Source organism: Mesoplodon densirostris, chromosome 2 (genome assembly GCF_025265405.1).
Source record: "Mesoplodon densirostris isolate mMesDen1 chromosome 2, mMesDen1 primary haplotype, whole genome shotgun sequence".
Taxonomy (NCBI): Eukaryota; Metazoa; Chordata; class Mammalia; order Artiodactyla; family Ziphiidae; genus Mesoplodon; species Mesoplodon densirostris.
The window spans coordinates 108,850,869-108,868,531 of NC_082662.1; the positions used below are offsets into that span (position 1 = coordinate 108,850,869).

The following is a 17,663-nucleotide window of genomic DNA, read 5'->3' on the forward strand; positions in this document are numbered from 1 at the left end:
AAGTAATAAGTATTCAAAGAGGTCAGTTATGTAATAAATTAGGATTGATAACAACTAAATGTAGGGGTATTCTGCTTATAATAGTTCTTCTTATGTCGCACACTGTAGTTATGAAAAACAAAGCAAATGAAATGAAACCAAGGACTCCAGTTTATGTCCAAGTGCTGCTGTTGATTCTGTTTTCTCATCCCTAGAAGTTTTGCTCTCTTCTTGTCTGTCAGAGTAGTTAACTAAATGTTAGATGTCTGGCACACCTAATTTCATGAAGAAAGGAACTGGATGTACCAGCCAAATGTGTTCATAAATAAGCTGTGGTGTAATACATTTGGGATTGCTACCTATTGCTTAACCAAAAAATAAATTTGAACAACTGGAAGAACAACATTAGAAATCATTATCTTTCCCAATGTACAATAAATAAGAGAACCAGAAATGTGAGAACTACAACTTCCTCCTAATCATGTAACTATTTGTACAATTCCCTGCTATTTCACCTAATTTCACCTGTGGAAATGCTTTTTGAGAATTAGAAGGTCTTTTTTCTTCCATAATCCTTGTGATACTGGGGATTTATCCTCTATTGAAATGGACCTAGTACCTTTGAATCTGCAGACTCTTCTAATTCAAAGGTAAATTGAAAGCTGCTTGTTTTCCATTTCCTTCTTTTAACAAATAAATATCCCTCTTTCAGCATGTAAGTCTGTTGAATTAAAGTCCTGTGATAATGTAATTCCTAGTTATCAGCAATAAGTACCCCAGTTTCCTCTTTAAATAAAAAGCATGTAATTCTAAGTTCATTGATTCTCTCATTTTACTTATAATATGGAAGGTTACCAAAAAAAAAAAATCATTGGTTAAATTCTAATCCAAGCTAAAAGTAGGATGTGAATAGGAAAGTGAACTCAAAACAATTCAAGATACAAAGCCCTAGCTACTGGTGAATGTGTATTAATATTCATCAATTTACCACATCTTGCTTTTGTAATTATATTAAAAGGTTGTATCATTTCCCCAATTATATTATACAGAAAAATGCTTTCTTGTAGTGCCAGAAAGTAAGGAAGTGCTCAAAAAGCAAACTGATAGGGGATATGTCACAGGGACACAGGAACCAACTGAAAGTGGTCCCAATGGCCAAAGCTGGAACAATTTGAACAACAATATAAATAGCCTAGCATTGGATTATAATATAAAGTATAAAAAATACCCATCAGTCCATAATGGTATAAATAAGTGATTGAATAATAAGTGGGGTAGAATAGAGAAAACTCCCATATGGAAGAATTTCAAACAATTTATATAAATACTCTGCCCTCTAGGAGTTGGAGGAAACTCCCCATTCCTTAAGTGTAGGCTGCATAGAGTGACTTCCTTCCAAAGAGCAGTAAAGGGAGAAAAATAACTTAACGGTGGAGAAATCTGACAAACACTACCTCAGCTGGGTGATCAAGATTAACATCAACAGTAAAGTCATGTGGATAGTATGTACTCTTGATATGATGTGATGAGAAGGGTACTTTGCCTCTGTGGTCTTCCTCCCTAAAACCATAACCCAGTCTAACCATGAGGAAAACATCAGACAAACCCAGGTTCAGGAATATCTTACAAAATACCTGACCATCTCAAAACTGTGAAGCTCATCAAAGAAAAAGGAATGTCTGAGAAATTGTCATAGTATAGAGGAGCCTAAGGAGACCTGATGTCTAAATGTAATGTATCTTGGATGGGATCTTGGAACATAGAAAGACATTAAGTAGAAATGGAAGAAATATTAATAAAGTATGGATTCTGGTTAATAACAATGTACTGATTGGTTTATTGGTTGTGACAAATGTAGCACTGTAATGTAAGATGTGAACAATAAAATAAACTGGGTGTGGGATATACAGGAACTCTGTACTATCTTCCCAGTTTTTTGTAAATCTAAAACTATTCAAAATTTTAAAATTATTAAAAAAAATATTCTTTTGGTTCAGGATATGACCCAGAGGCATAGTCTAGTGGAATTTTCTCAGAGGAGGAAGAATATTGGATAGTACCATTCATTTAAATTACTATCTTTTCCCTTGATTACTCTACAAATTAAGTTCTTCTAATAAAGCATACTATTACTTACTATAGCAATTTTGTTCCTTTGTTGAATAAGTATAGACTACAGTTGTAGAGAGGAGAAAATGGTAATATGAGGTCAAAAGACACATTTTCTTAAAATACGTAGGTAAGTTCTTTCTTATAGCTGAGCACATTAGGCCAATAGTCTCCACTAGGAAAATGTATGGTATATTAATAACAAGTACATTCATAAGTGAGATAATTTTACTCAATACTGGATCTGTGCATGGTTACTTTTGTCAGTAGTAATATAATGTATAATACTATACAAACATCCTCCAGGCTGCTACTTGGAATTTCCCAAAGTGCTGTGTTTTTCCATGCTTCTACACACATTCTCATGCTGTATCCTCCTCTTATTATATTTTCCACTTGCCCAACCTATTTCACCTTCAAGATTCACGTAATCTGTTACCTATTCCAGAAATCTCCGGGATGAAATAGGTGACCTATCTTTATGCTTCACACTGCACCTGGAATATTGCTCAATTATATTTGGTGACTATCATTGTCACACTATAGAATACCAATTGTTTCTCTCACCTAGTTCCTCCTTGAACTAGTAAATTCCTTTGAGGAAGATACTTTGTAATTAATCTGTATGTTCCTAGTGCCTAATATAGTACCTGAAACACAGTAAGACCTCAGTAAATTAATGATTAATTACATGAATAAGTTAAACATGGGAGATTAAAATATGGATGAGTCTTTAATGGAGTAAATAAAATAGTGAATAATACTTCACTATTTTATTAAAAAGTGATTAAGGAGATTATGGGGTACTTAACATTTTGAAATGTCTGTGGGGCAAGCATGTTCTTCCAGAAAATATTCTGGGATACATCATTGATCTGAGTCAGTATGTCATCTCTAATACTGTTTAGTTTGAAACACAAGTGACATGTCCTATCCATATCTTATTTCCTCAATCAAACACAGGATTTTAAAAGGCAATATCTTAGCGCGGGAACGAAGGTGGGGTGCGTGTCTTCCTTGATCCTCCTTGCTGCCTTGGTCCTCACTGCTGTTTCTCCCTGCTTTCTCAAATTCCCCAGCTTCTTTAAAGCACCCACTACCTCTCCTGTTTGAAATTATTTACGGACCGCCCATTTACTCCTCTTCATTCAGTGAAGATTTTAGCACCAAGCTTTCCCCCTCTCTATATATATAACTACTCCTGTAGTTAAATTTTGCAGCAGTTTTTTTAACCTCAATTTTTTATTGATATATAATTGACATATAACATTATATTAGTTTCAGGTGTACAATATAATGATTTCTATATATATTATGAAATGATCACCACAGTAAATCTAGTTTACATCTATGGCCACAAATAGTTAACAAATTTTTTTCTTATGATGAGAACTTTAAAGATCTACTCTCTTAGCAACTTTCAAATATACAGTACAGTATTGTTAACTGTAGTCACCATGCTGTACATTATATCCCCAGGACTTGTTTATCTTATAACTGGAAGTATTTACCTTTTGACCCCCTTCACCCATTTTGCCCACCCCCCGCCTCTGCCAACCACAAATCTGTTCTGTGCATCTATGAGTTCAGGTGCTTTGTTCTGTTTTTTAGATTCCACATAGGAGTGAGATCATACAATATTTCTCTTTCTCTGTCTTACTTATTTCACTTAGCATAATGCCTTCAAGGTCCATCCATGTTGTTGCAAAGGCAGGATTTCCTTCATCTCTTTGCTGAATAATATACCATTGTGTATATACACCACAATTTTCTTTCTCTATTTATCCACTGATAGACACTTAGGTTGTTTCCATGTTTTGGTTTTTGTGAATAATGCTGCCATGAACATGGATGTGCAGCATTATTCTAGTTCACATCTGTGTAGGTAATACTTTCACCAATCCAATGTATTAGTTAGGATTAGATTCAACTGCATATAATAGAAAAACCCAAAGTAACAATGGATTAAACAAGGTTCAAGTTTATTTCCCTCTCATATGAAAAGATAGAGGAAGATAGTCCTGAAATGGTGTAACAGCTCCACAGCATCTCTTTCTGCTCCACTATCAGCATATGGCTTCTTCCTTATGGTCCAAGATGGCTGCTGGAGCTGCAGCCATTATATGGACATTCTACACAGAAGGAAAGAGAAATATAGAAGCCCACGCCCCTTTTCTTTTAAGGAAAATTACTAGAAGTTCCATATAACATTTCCACTTAGATCTCATTGGAAGTATTTAGTCACATATATCTAGCTACCAGGGAGCCTAGGAAATGTGTCTTTATACAGAGAGGGAATGTGTCCAAGTAAAATCAAGGCTCTGTTATTAAGGAGGAGGGGAGAATGAGTATGAGTGTTGAGGTAGACCTTTACCACCTGGCATCTCACTTCAGTAACCTTCTCATTCCAATTATTTTATAATCTACCTATGTCATTACCATCAAAATCTCGATTTCAAACAACCCACTCTCCAAAACCTTCTCTTATCTTTTCAGCACATTCACTCCATTACTCTAACTCCACAGTTTTTTGACTCCACTTCATGCCCTCCATCAACCTGCTCTATCTTCTCTTCCTAGCCCACCTGGTCTATAAGCCATGGTCCAACATTATAATCATACCCTACCATGCACTCTCAATTCCTTTGCCCTTTCCTCTGTACTTGCTTCGCTAAACATTACCTTTGGTTATGTGCCTACACTAAAACACTTAAATATGGCAAGAGAAAAATATCACTATGCTCACTTGACATCTTAAATTCATGAACACTAAACCTTGTTTCTTTTTTCTCTAAGAAAGTAGAAGTAAGCAGAAGACTTTCACATCTTTCCACTCTGTGCCTAAGGTCTGTAATGAGGGCTAGTCAAACAGGCACCCTCTGTCAGCCCATATCAAAATTCCAGACTCCCAGAAGGAGAGCAGGTGTTCGGTATAAACCACACGGTAACACAGTGTAGGCACAGCGAGCCACTCTTATCAGTTAGGGTGGTAAGAACCCTCCCAAAATCCAAATTCCCAGACACCAGCCATCGGCCAAAGATGCAAGGTGGCCTTCCGAAGGATAAGCAATCTTAGGCCTGGAGTTATGCTCCACCTCCTCAAGAAGGCAATATATACATAAATGTGGACTTTTTCTGTGTAGGAGATTTGTTCCCCATATTCTGGTTGGTTTTAATTCTTTATTTTTGGAGATATGGGAAGCACTATTATGGTTCCAAGAGTCAGCTAACTCTTTCCTTACACTGCCTTTTATTAGGGATCTCCAATACTGGTCTCCAGACTGTTGTCTGCCCCCGTGTTTCTCAGAATTTGGTTCTTGATCCAGAAACACCAGCATCATCTGGAACTTGATAGAAATTCTCAGACCCCACCTCAGACTTACTGAATCAGAAGTTCCGGTCACCAGTCATCTGTGTTTTAGTAAGCCCTCCAAGTGATTCTGATGCATGGTAAAGTTTGAGAAACTGATTTAGCCAGAAGGTGAGGAAGACCTGTACCTGCTCTTTCTGTCAGCCCTCAAACTGATCCTGAGGTCTCCACTATCTGCTGGAACCAACAGATGTTGACTTATGAAAACTGAGTTGGGATGAGACTGGTGTGGAGCTGGGGTGTATTCAAACTAGCATCTTCCCTTCCTTGAGAATTTTATTTTTATTTTTTTAAAAATATTTCTTTATTTGGTTGCACTGGGTCTTAGTTGCGGCAGGCAGTCTCCTTATTTGCAGCCTGCTAACTCTTAGTTGTGGCATGCATGTGGGATCCACCTGCCTGACCAGGGATTGAACCTGGGCCCCCTGCATTGGGAGCGTGGAGTGTTAACCACTGCACCACCAGGGAAGTCCTGAGGATTTTAAATAAATTTATTTTAAACTCTCTTTAGAGCATTCTTTTTCTCTATTTCTTTGGGTGCAAATTCTTTCATTTGAAGAGTCTTCTGACTAAAGATCATGGCATTGGACTTCCTCATGTGTTTTACTATTTGCTACTAGCACTTACTGGCAAAGGTAGGGCATAATTTCAGAGATTGTAAACTTGACCCATGCACCAAAATTTGCCCATAGATCTTCTGTTGACAGGACTGTGTTTGTTTTCCTTCTTAATTAAATGTTTTTTGACTGTCATGCCTTACCATCAAATTAGTCACATGTAATTTCACTCTTTCTGTTCTCCACCCAGCAGTATAGTGTTTATGCAATCCACCTAGCTAATCCCTAAAGCCTTTTGAGTTTTCCAACTCTGGAATTTAAACTTTGTGACATATTTCCACAGAAGTAACAGGACATCTCAATAATAAAATCATGAAGCCAAATGTTTCTCATGACTCAGCCTACATTGAGATAAATTTAGACAATGTGAACTTGTTACCAGAGGCTACAATCCCAAGAACCCCCTTCTGCTGTGGTTGACAAGAGCCCAAAGCCATCTCATACCCTAACCCCACAAAGCTGGGTCTTAGGTTTGAAAAATGAGCACACCTGTTACAGATATGTATTCCTGAGACACTGTTATAACATTGATACAAGGGAGTTCTCCCAACTCCATCCACCCAAACTACTCAAAATTGTCATGCACAATTAATACTCATAATCAAAGGGTTTTAACAATAAGAGAGTACTTCTGGAAAGCCTATGATACACAATAATTTATTATGAGGATAAAATAACTACCCTATAATGGTGTTGTTAACATTAAATGAAATAATTTTTTACAAGGAACTAAACACAAATTTGAATGTCCAGGATATTGTGAAGGAACAAAAAAGTTAAGTTGGGAATGAGCCTGGTGATCACCTAAGTATCTACATCCTAACAGTGGAGACACAAGAAATTAGGAATTATCTCTCATTGTTGAGGTCCCATTGTAACCTCATTTGCTCGGGGAATCCACAGGCAAATGTTCCATAGTGTTTTTCTCATATGTGTGGCCCATAGATATGGACTCTGAAGGTAAATAGAAAACACTCACACATAGAGTGTAGGATGTCTACTCAATGGTGGGGTCATGGGGTCATGGATAGCCAGTTTTGGTAGATGGTATTACTGTTCCTAACTGTTCACTTTCTCCCCTGTAAGATGATTGTACATCCATGCCCTTAACTAATATGACTTCAGTGCCTCCCAATAGGCCAGGTCCATATGATTTGCTTTGGTCAGTGGAATGCAAGTGGATGTGATGTACTCTATGTGAGCTAAAGCTTTAAATGTGCTTGCTTAGATTGTTCCTACCCTTTGCCATGAGAGCTACAGAAACCAAACAGGGGCTGTGCTGGTTAAAGTCTTTGCTAATCTTTCCATATCAGTACAATAAATTCACCTCATTCAAAATAAATTTTTAAAAATATACATACATATATATATATATTGGTCTATAGTATGGTGTCCCATAATAGAGTCCTTCCCCATCTTGATGAACATTTATGAAGTTATTTCAAATTTTTCACTATTAATGCCACCTGATAACTTGAACTCGTTGTGCCAGGCCATGTGCTGAACACTTTACACGTATATTATTTTCTCTGTTCCTCACAACAATGACACAGGGTAGGTAATATTCTATTCCTCATTTTACAGATGAGAAAATTGAGCCACAAAAATATTAAGTTGCCTGAGGTCAGAAAAGTAGTTAGTGGTAGAGTCCACATAGTCCGGCTCCAGCACCTAAGCTATACCCCAAACAATGCTACAATAAACATCTTTGTTTATACACATGTGTAACTATTTCTGTAGGAAATCCTGAAAGGGAATTGGTAGTAAAAGGAACTCACAGTTTTGATGAAATTGTTCCACATGAAAGCTTAATTAATTTATCTTCCACCCACAGCAGATGAGCATGCCCACTTCCATCACTTTTCCGATTCTGAATATGACCAATCTTTTTGTTTTGTTTTGTTTCCAATCTGATGAGGAAAACAGATATCACATTACCTAAAATTTCTTTGGTTACATGTCTGATTGAAGATCACTTTATAAACTAATTGGCCATTTTTAGGTCCTTCTTTTTGAATGGCCTGTTCATATCCTTTGCTTATTTTTCTATTGTCTTGTATTTTAAAAATAGTTGTGTGAAGCTCTTCACACATTTTGAATGTTAATCTTTTGTTGAATTCCTTATTTAGTATTATTTATATTCAGAAGTTTTGAATTTGCATGTGTAAAACTTTTCCTTCACTGTTCTTGTATTTATCTTTTACTTATAAATGCCTTCCTTTTCTCACAGATTATACAAATATTTTCTTATATTTTCTACTAGTAGTTCTCTAGTTTTGTTTTTATACCTGACTCTGGAATTTGATGCAGTACAAAGGCAGGACATAACTTTAACTTTTTCCCCAAACAGATAATAGACATCATTTATTGATAATTCATCCTTTCTTACAATGATTTGAAATAGCATCTTTATTGCAAACTGAATTCTTTTATATAAACGAGGCTATCTTTTTACACAATAATACCACACTGTTTCAATCAATATAATGTTTGTTTTTAAATTTTTCTTTTCAATTTTTGTCTTTCTTTTAATTTTTTGACACATTTTCTTTTCCAGTATTCAATATAAATTTGAGAATCAACTTATCAAGGTCCATAAAAAATTCAACTGAAATTTTGATTGGATTGCCAATTAATGTTGGGAGACTGGCAAACAATAATTTGTACAATACTAAGATTCCCTATCTGGGCACAAGGTATTTATCCAAGTCATATTTTATGTCTTTTAGTCAGGTTTTATTGTTTTCTTCAAATAGGTCTTGAATATTACTTTTTAATTTATTCTTAGGAACTGTTTAGCTTTTCCTGCTATTGTTAATGGGATCTTTTATTCTATTACTTTTTAAAATTGGTATATGGGAAAAAACATCAATTTGCATATGTTGATCTTATATTCTGCCCCTTTTTTGAACTCTGTTTTTAGTACAGTTATTCTGTTGATTCTTCTAGATTTTTAAAATTTCCAACTGTAAAAATGTTACTGCATGTTACTGTGACCTTTAGTATATGGTTTAAAAGGTAAAATAAATGTGTTTTCAGAGTGAGAATGAGTCAGTTATGCATAACAGAACCATTGAAAACCATTAAAAGATACTGGCATATATGGGGTCAGAGAGGATAAATATCAACCATCTTATTTTTGGCACTACCAGCCATAAAATTGTAGGCTATGCGGACTTTCAGTTTGCCCCAAGACGATGACTCCAACTTCTAATATATCTCAAGTTATTTATCTATTAATTATTTTAAAGTTTACATACAGCAAATTCACTCTTTTTTTGGTTTACTGTTTTATGAGTTTTAAGAATGCATAGATTCCTATAACTACCACCAAAAGCAGGGTAAAGAACAATATTAATACTCCTTAATCAGTCTCTCAACCCACCCCTAATTCCTAGAAACCATTGATCTCTTCACCATCACTTTAGTTTTATATTTTCCAGAATGTCACATAAATGGAAATATATGGTATGTAGCTTTTTGAGACTGGCTCCTTTCACTTAGCATAATGCATTTCAGATTCATCCATGTTGTTTGTGTATTAATAGTTTATTCCTTTTTACTGAGGAGTAGCACTCCATTGTATGAATACACCACAGTTGTTTATCCATCTGTTGAAGGGCCATTTTGGGTTGTCTTCAGTTTTTGACAGTTATGAATAGTATTGCTATGAACATTTGTGTACAAGTTTTTGTGTGGACATGTGTTTTCATTTCTCTAGGCTAAATACATAGAAAGTAGAATTGCTGGGACACATTGTAGGTATGTGTTTAACTTTATTAGAAGCTATCAAAATATTTTCCTGAATGATCATTCGATTTGCATTCTCACAAGCTATGTAGGAGAGTTCCAGTTGCTTTAGATCCTTACCAGCAGTGGATATTGTCATTATTTTTAATTTTAACCATTATAATAGGTGTCCAAGCATTTCCCATTTGGTTTTCATTTTCATTTCCATAATGACTAATGGGTTCTTCATGTGTTTTTGCCATCCATATATCTCCTTTGGTGAAGTGTCTGTTCAAATCTTTTGCCCCCTTTTATTAAATTGTATTTTGTTTTTAAGTTTTAAGAGTTCTTTATATATTCTAGGTAAACATGATGTATGTCATGTATGATTAGTAAACTTTGTCAGGTGTATGATTAGTAAACTTTTCTCCCAGTCTGTGGCTTGTTTTTTCATTCTCTTAATGTCTTTTGAGGAGAAAAGTTTGAAGTTTTAACAAAGTCTAATTTATCAATTTGTTCTTCTATGGATTATGCTTTTGGTTTTGTATCCAAGAAATCTTTGTCCTACCCAAGGTCATGAAGATTTTCTCCTATATTTCCTTTTAAGAGTTTTATAGTTTTACATCTCACACTTAGGTTTATTATCCATTTTGAATTCATTTTCTATACAGTGTGAGATGAAGGTCAAGGTTCACTTTTTTTTTTTTTTGCATAAGGATGTCTAATTTTTCCAGGATTATTTGTGCAAAAGAGTGTCCTTTCTCCATTGAATTGCCTCTGTACCTTCATTAAAAATCAATAGACTGAATTTATGAAGGTCTATTTCTGGAGTCTATTCTGTTCCACTGATCTATGTGTCTATCCTTTGACCAAGACCACCATCTTCTTTACTGTAGCTTTATGATATATCTTAATGTGTAATGTGAGTCTTTGAACTGGTTCTTGCCCTTCAAAATTGTTTTGTCTACTTTAGCTTCTTCACATTTCCATATGAATTTTAGAATCATCTTTTCTATATTTGCAAAGAATTCTGCTGGGATTTTAATTGGGATTGCATTAAATCTTTATATCAACTTAGGGAGAATTGACATCTTAACTATATTGAATTTTTCCATCAATGAAAAGGGTATGTCTCACCATTCATTTAGGTCTTCTCTGATTTCTTTCATCAACATTTTTTGATTTTCAAAATAAAGATCCTTGCATATCCTATTATAATTATACCTAGTGTTTCATTTATGATGAGCTATTGGTACTGATTTTAACATTTGGATTCCAATTGTTTATTACAAGTATACAGAAATGGAAGTTGATTTTTGTATGTTGACCTTTTTTATACTGTGACCTTGCTAATTACTTGTAAGTTCTAGTAGCTTTTGTGTAGATTCCAGTTTCTGGATTCTCTATGGTGTCCTATTAATCCATTTGACTATTCTTTTTTTATTATTATTACTTAAAAATTTTTATTTATTTATTTGGCTGCACAGGGTCTTAGTTGAAGCACACAGAATCTTTGTTGAGGTACGTGGGATCTAGTTCCCTGACAAGGGATCGAACCCAGGCCCCCTGCATTGGGAACACGGAGTCTTAACTGCTGGACCACCAGGAAAGTCCACATTTGATTATTCTTATACCAACACAACACAATTGTAGCTTAGTACAGCTAGTCTTCCATCTTTTTTTTTTTTTTTTTTTTTTTTTTTGCGGTACACGGGCCTCTCACTGTTGTGCCCTCTCCCGTTGTGGAGCACAGGCTCCGGACGCACAGGCTCAGTGGCCATGGCTCACAGGCCCAGCCGCTCCATGGCATGTGGGATCTTCCCGGACTGGGGCATGAACCTGTGTCCCCTGCATCGGCAGGCGGACTCTCAACCACTGCGCCACCAGGGAAGCCTCATCTTGTTTTTTTTAATGAAGAGAATTATTGAAAAAAATGTTTTTTAAGATTCCATTTTTTTAGACTTTATTATTTTAGAGCAGTTTTAGCTTCACAGCTAAATTGAGATGTACAGAGATTTCCCATGTACTCCCAGCCCCTACACATGCATAGCCTACCAAATCATCAACATCCCCCACCAGAGTGGTACATTTGTTATAATCAAAGAACCTACATTGAAACATCATTATCACCCAAAGTCCATAGTTTACATTAGGGCTCACTCTTGGTGTTGTATATTCTATGGGCTTGAACAAATATTTAATGACATGAATCCACCATTATAGTATCAAACAGAGTATTTTCACTGCCCTAAAAATCCTCTGTGCTTCATCGATTCATCCCTCCCTCCCCTCAAACCCCTGGCAACCAGTGATCATTTTATTGTCTTCATAGTTTTGCATTTCCCAGAATGTTATATAGCTGGAATCATATAGTATGTAGCTGTATTAGTCAGGGTTCTCCAGAGAAATAGAACTAATAGGATATATAGATATATTAAGAGACTTATTATGAGGGATTGGTTCACTGATTACAGAACCTGAGAAATCCCATGATCTGCCATCTGCAAGCTGAAGCACAGGAAGGCCAGTGGCATAGTTCCAATGCAAAATTTGAAAGCCTGAGAACCAGGGAAGCCAATGGTTTAAGTCATAGTCCAGTCCAAAAGCCCAAGAACCAGGAGCGAACATGTGTAAGAGCAAGAGAAAATGGATGTCCCAGCTCAAGTAGAGACCAAATTTGCCCTTCCTTCACCTTTTTGTTCTATTCAGTACCTCAATGGATTGGATAATGCCCACCCACATTGGTGAAGGTGATCTTATTTACTCAGTCTGCCAATCCACATGCTAAATCTCATCTAGCAACACCCTCACTGACACACTCAGCTATCTGGGCATACCTTACTCCAGTCAAATTGACACATAAAATTAACCATCACAGTAGCTTTTTCATTTTAGTTTCTATCACTTAGTAAGATGCATTTGAGTTTCCTCCATATCTTTTCATGGCTTGGTAGCTGATTTCTTCTTAACACTGAATAATACTTGGCTGTTCAGATGTACCATTCGCCTACTGGATGACATCCAAGTAGCTTCCAAGTTCTGGTAATTACAAATAAAACTGCTATAAATGTCTGTGTCCACAAAAGACTCCAAAGACCCAAAGCAACTTTGAGAAAAAAGAACAGATCTGGAGGCATTACACATCCTGATTTCAAACTACATTAAAAACCTATAGTAATCAAAGCAGTATGATATTAGCATAAAAACAGACACATAGACCAAAGGAAGAGGGTCGAGAGCCAGAAATAAACCCATACATATACAGTTAACTAATCTTTGAGATGGTGCCAAGAACATAAAATGGGAAAAGGATAGTATCTTCAATAAATGGTGTTGGGAAAACTGGATATCCACATTGCAAAAGAATGAAATTGGACCCCTATCTTATACCACTCACAAAGCTAACTTGAAATGGATTCAAGACTGAAATGTAAGACCTGAAACCATAAAACTCTTAGAAGAGAAAACATAGGGAAAACTCCTTGACATTGGTATTGGCAATGATATTTTTTAGATGATCCAAAAGCACAAGCAACAAAAGCAAAAATAAACAAGAGGGACTACATCCAAGCAAAAAGCTTCTGTATAGAAAAGGAAACAATCAAGAAAATGAAAAGACAACCTACAGAATGGGAGAAAATATTTGCAAACCATATATCTGATAAGGGGTTAATATCTAAAATATATGAGAAACTCAGGCAGCTCAATATCAAGAAAAGAAATAATCTGATTTTAAAAATGGGCAAAGGACCTGAATAGACATCTTTCCAAAGAAAATATACAAATGGCCAACAGGTACATAAAAAGGTGCTCAACATCAATAATCATCAGGGAAATGCAAATCAAAACCACAATGAGATATCACCTCACACCTGTTAGAACGGCTGTTATCAAAAGAAATACATGTAAGAAATAACAAATGTTGGCAACGATGTTGAAAAGGGGAACTCTTGTACATTGTTGGTGGGAATGTAAATTTGTACTGCTATTGTGGAAAACAGTACGAAGGTTCCTCAAGAAATTAAAAATAGAACTGTGATAAGATCCAGAAATCCCACTTCTGAGTATGTATCTGAAGGAAGCAAAATCAGTATCTGTAAGAGATATGTGCACTTCCATATTCATTACAGCATTATTCATGATACTCAAGATATGAAAATAGCCTAAATGTCTGCCAACACATGCATGGATAAAGAAACTGCGTTATACATACATACAATAGAATATTACTCAACCATAAAAGGAAATCCTGGGCCTCCCTGGTGGCGCAAGTGGTTGAGAGTCCGCCTGCCGATGCAGGGGATACGGGTTCGTGCCCCGGTCTGGGAGGATCCCATATGCCGCGGAGCGGCTGGGCCTGTGAGCCATGGCCGCTGAGCCTGCGCGTCCGGAGTCTGCGCGTCCGGAGCCTGTGCTCCGCAACGGGGGAGGCCGCAACAGTGAGAGGCCCGCATACCGCAAAAAAAAAAAAAAAAAAAAAAGGAAATCCTGTCATTTGTGACAATATAGATGAACATAGAAGCCATTATGCAAGGTGAAATAAATCAGAAGGGAAAGACGAATACTGTATGCTATCAAATATAGTATGATGTGGAATTATTTTACGTGGAATCTGGAAAAAAAACCGTTGAGCTCATGTAAGCAAAGTAGAATGGTGGTTACCAGGGGATAGAAGGTAGGGGAAATGAAAAGATGTTGGTCAAAGGGTATAAACTTTCAATTATAAGATGAATAAGTTCTGAGGATCTAATGTACAGCATGGTGACTATAGTTAATAATGCTGTATTGGATACTTGAAATTTGCTAAAGAAGTAAAAGTTAAGCATTCTCACCACACACACACAAAAGGTAACTGTGTTAGGTGATGGATCTGTTAATTAACTTGATTGTGATAATCATTTCACAATGTATAAATGTAGCAAATTATTGTGGTGTACACTTTAAATATACATAATTTTATTTGTCAATTATACCTCAGTTAACCTTGGTGGGGATATGGAAATCTGAGTGCAGGTTTATGTATGCACATAAGTTTTCAACTCCTTTGGGTAAATACCAAGAGTTTTATTTTATTTAATTTTTTATACAGCAGTTTCTTATTGGTTATCCATTTTATACATATTAGTGTATATATGTGAGTCCCAATCTCTCAGTTCATCACACCACCACCCCCCACAACCCCCGCCACTTTCCCCCCTTGGTGTCCATACGTTTGTTCTCTACACCTGCGTCTCTATTTCTGCCCTGCAAACCGGTTCATCTGTACCATTTTTCTAGCTTCAACATATATGCATTAATATATGATATTTGTTTTTCTCTTTCTCACTTACTTCACTCTGTATGACAGTCTCTAGATCCATCCACGTCTCTACAAATGACCCAATTCTTTCCTTTTTATGGCTAATATTCCACTGTATATATGTACCACATCTTCTTTATCAATTCATCTGTCAATGGGCATTTAGGTTGCTTCCATGACCTGGCTATTGTAAACAGTGCTGCAATAAACATTGGGGTGCATGTGCCTTTTTGAATTATGGTTTTCTCTGGGTATATGCCCAGTAGTGGGATTGCTGGGTCATATGGTAATTCTATTTTTAGTTTTTAAGGAACCTCCATACTGTTCTCCATAGTGGCTGTATCAATTTACATTCCCACCAGCAGTGCAAGAGGGTTCCCTTTTCTCCACACCCTCTCCAGCATTTATTGTTTGTAGATTTTCTAATGCTGCCCATTCTAACTGGTGTGAGGTGATACCTCATTGTAGTTTTGATTTGCATTTCTCTAATAATTCATGATGTTGAGCATCTTTTCATGGGCCTCTTGGCCATCTGTATGTCTTCTTTGGAGAAATGTCTATTTAGGTCTTCCACCCATCTTTGGATTGGGTTCTTTGTTTTTTTAATATTGAGTGCATGAGCTGTTTATATATTTTGGAGATTAATCCTTTGTTCACTGATTTGTTTGCAAATATTTTCTCCCATTCTGAGGGTTTTTTCGTATTGTCTGTAGTTTCCTTTGCTTTGCCAAAGCTTTTAAGTTTCATCAGGTCCCATTTGTTCATTTTTGTTTTTATTTCCATTACTCTAGGAGGTGGATCAAAAAAGATCTTGCTGTGATTTATGTCAAAGAGTGTTCTTCCTATGTTTTCCTCTAAGAGTTCTATAGTGTCCAGTGTTACATTTAGGTCTCCAGTACATTTTGAGGTTATTTTTCTGTATGGTGTTAGGGAGTGTTCTAATTTCATTCTTCTACATGTAGCAGTCGAATTTTCCCAGCACTGCTTATTGAAGAGACTGTCTTTTTTCCATTGTATCTCCTTGCCTCCTTTGTCATAGATTAGTTGACCATAGCTGCATGGGTTTATCTCTGGGCTTTCTATCTTGCTCCATTGATCTATATATCTGTTTTTGTGCCAGTACCATATTGATTAGATTGCTGTAGCTTTATAGTATAGTCTGAAGTCAGGGAGTCTGATTCCTCCAGCTCCGTTTTTTTCCTTCAAGACTGCTTTGGCTATTTGGGGTCTTTGTGTCTCCACACAAATTTTAAGATTTTTTTGTTCTAGTTCTGTAAAAAATGCCATTGGTAATTTGATACGGATTGCACTGAATCTGTAGATTGCTTTGGGTAGTACAGTCATTTTCACAATATTGATTCTGCCAATCCAAGAACACGGTATATCTCTCCATCTGTTGGTACCATCTTTAATTTCTTTCATCAGTGTCTTATAGTTTTCTGCATAAAGGTCTTTTGTCTCCCTAGGTAGGTTTATTCCTAGGTATTTTATTCTTTTTGTTGCAGTGGTAAATGGGAGTGTTTCCTTAATTTTTCTTTCAGATTTTTCATCATTAGTGTATAGGAATGCAAGAGATTTCTGTGCATTAATTTTGTATCCTGCTACTTTACCAAATTCATTGATGAGCTCTAGTCATTTTCTGGTGGCATCTTTAGGATTCTCTATGTATAGTATCATGTCATGTGCAAACAGTGTTAGTTTTACTTCTTCTTTTCCAATTTGTATTCTTTTTATTTCTTTTTCTTCTCTGATTATCGTGGAAAGGACTTCCAAAAGTATGTTGAATAATAGTGGCAAGAGTGGACATCCTTGTCTTTTTCCTGATCTTAGAGGAAATGCTTTCAGTTTTTCAGCATTGAGAATGATGTTTGCTGTGGGTTTGTTGCATATGGCCTTTATTATGTTGAGGTAGGTTCCCTCTATGCCCACTTTCTGGAGAATTTTTATCATAAATGCGTTTTGAATTTTCTCAAAAGCTTTTTCTGCATCTATTGAGATGATCACATGGTTTTTATTCTTCAATTTGTTAATATGGTGTATCACATTGATTTGCATATATTGAAGAATCCTTGGATCCCTGGGATAAATCCCACTTGATCGTGGTGTATGATCCTTTTAATGTGTTGTTGGATTCTGTTTGCTAGTATTTTGTTGAGCATTTTTGCATCTATATTCATCAGTGAAATTGGTCTGTAATTTTCTTTTTTTGTAGTATCTTTTTCTGGTTTTCGTGTCAGGGTGATGGTGGCCTCATAGAATGAGTTTGGGAGTGTGCCTTCCTCTGCAATTTTTTGCAAGAGTTTGAGAAGGATGGGTGTTAGCTCTTCTGTAAATGTTTGATAGAATTCACCTGTGAAGCCATTGGTCCTGGACTTTTGTTTGTTGGAAGAGTTTGAATCACAGTTTCAATTTCCTTACTTGTGATTGGTCTGTTCATATTTTCTATTTCTTCCTGGTTCAATCTTGGAACGTTATACCTTTCTAAGAATTTGTCCATTTCTTCCAGGTTGTCCATTTTATTATCATAGAGTTGCCTGTAGTAGTCTCTTAGGATGCTTTG

General features: G+C 36.1%; 1 protein-coding gene across 1 annotated transcript in view; it reads left to right on the forward strand.

The window, feature by feature from the left end:
- Positions 1–12,293: 12,293 nt before the first annotated feature.
- The window catches only part of LOC132503551 (flavin-containing monooxygenase 5-like), a 32,202-nt gene continuing 26,832 nt past the window's right edge, over positions 12,294–17,663 (forward strand). The window contains 1 exon segment of the mRNA XM_060120083.1: positions 12,294–12,434. Coding sequence (XP_059976066.1) covers positions 12,294–12,434 — 141 coding nt within the window.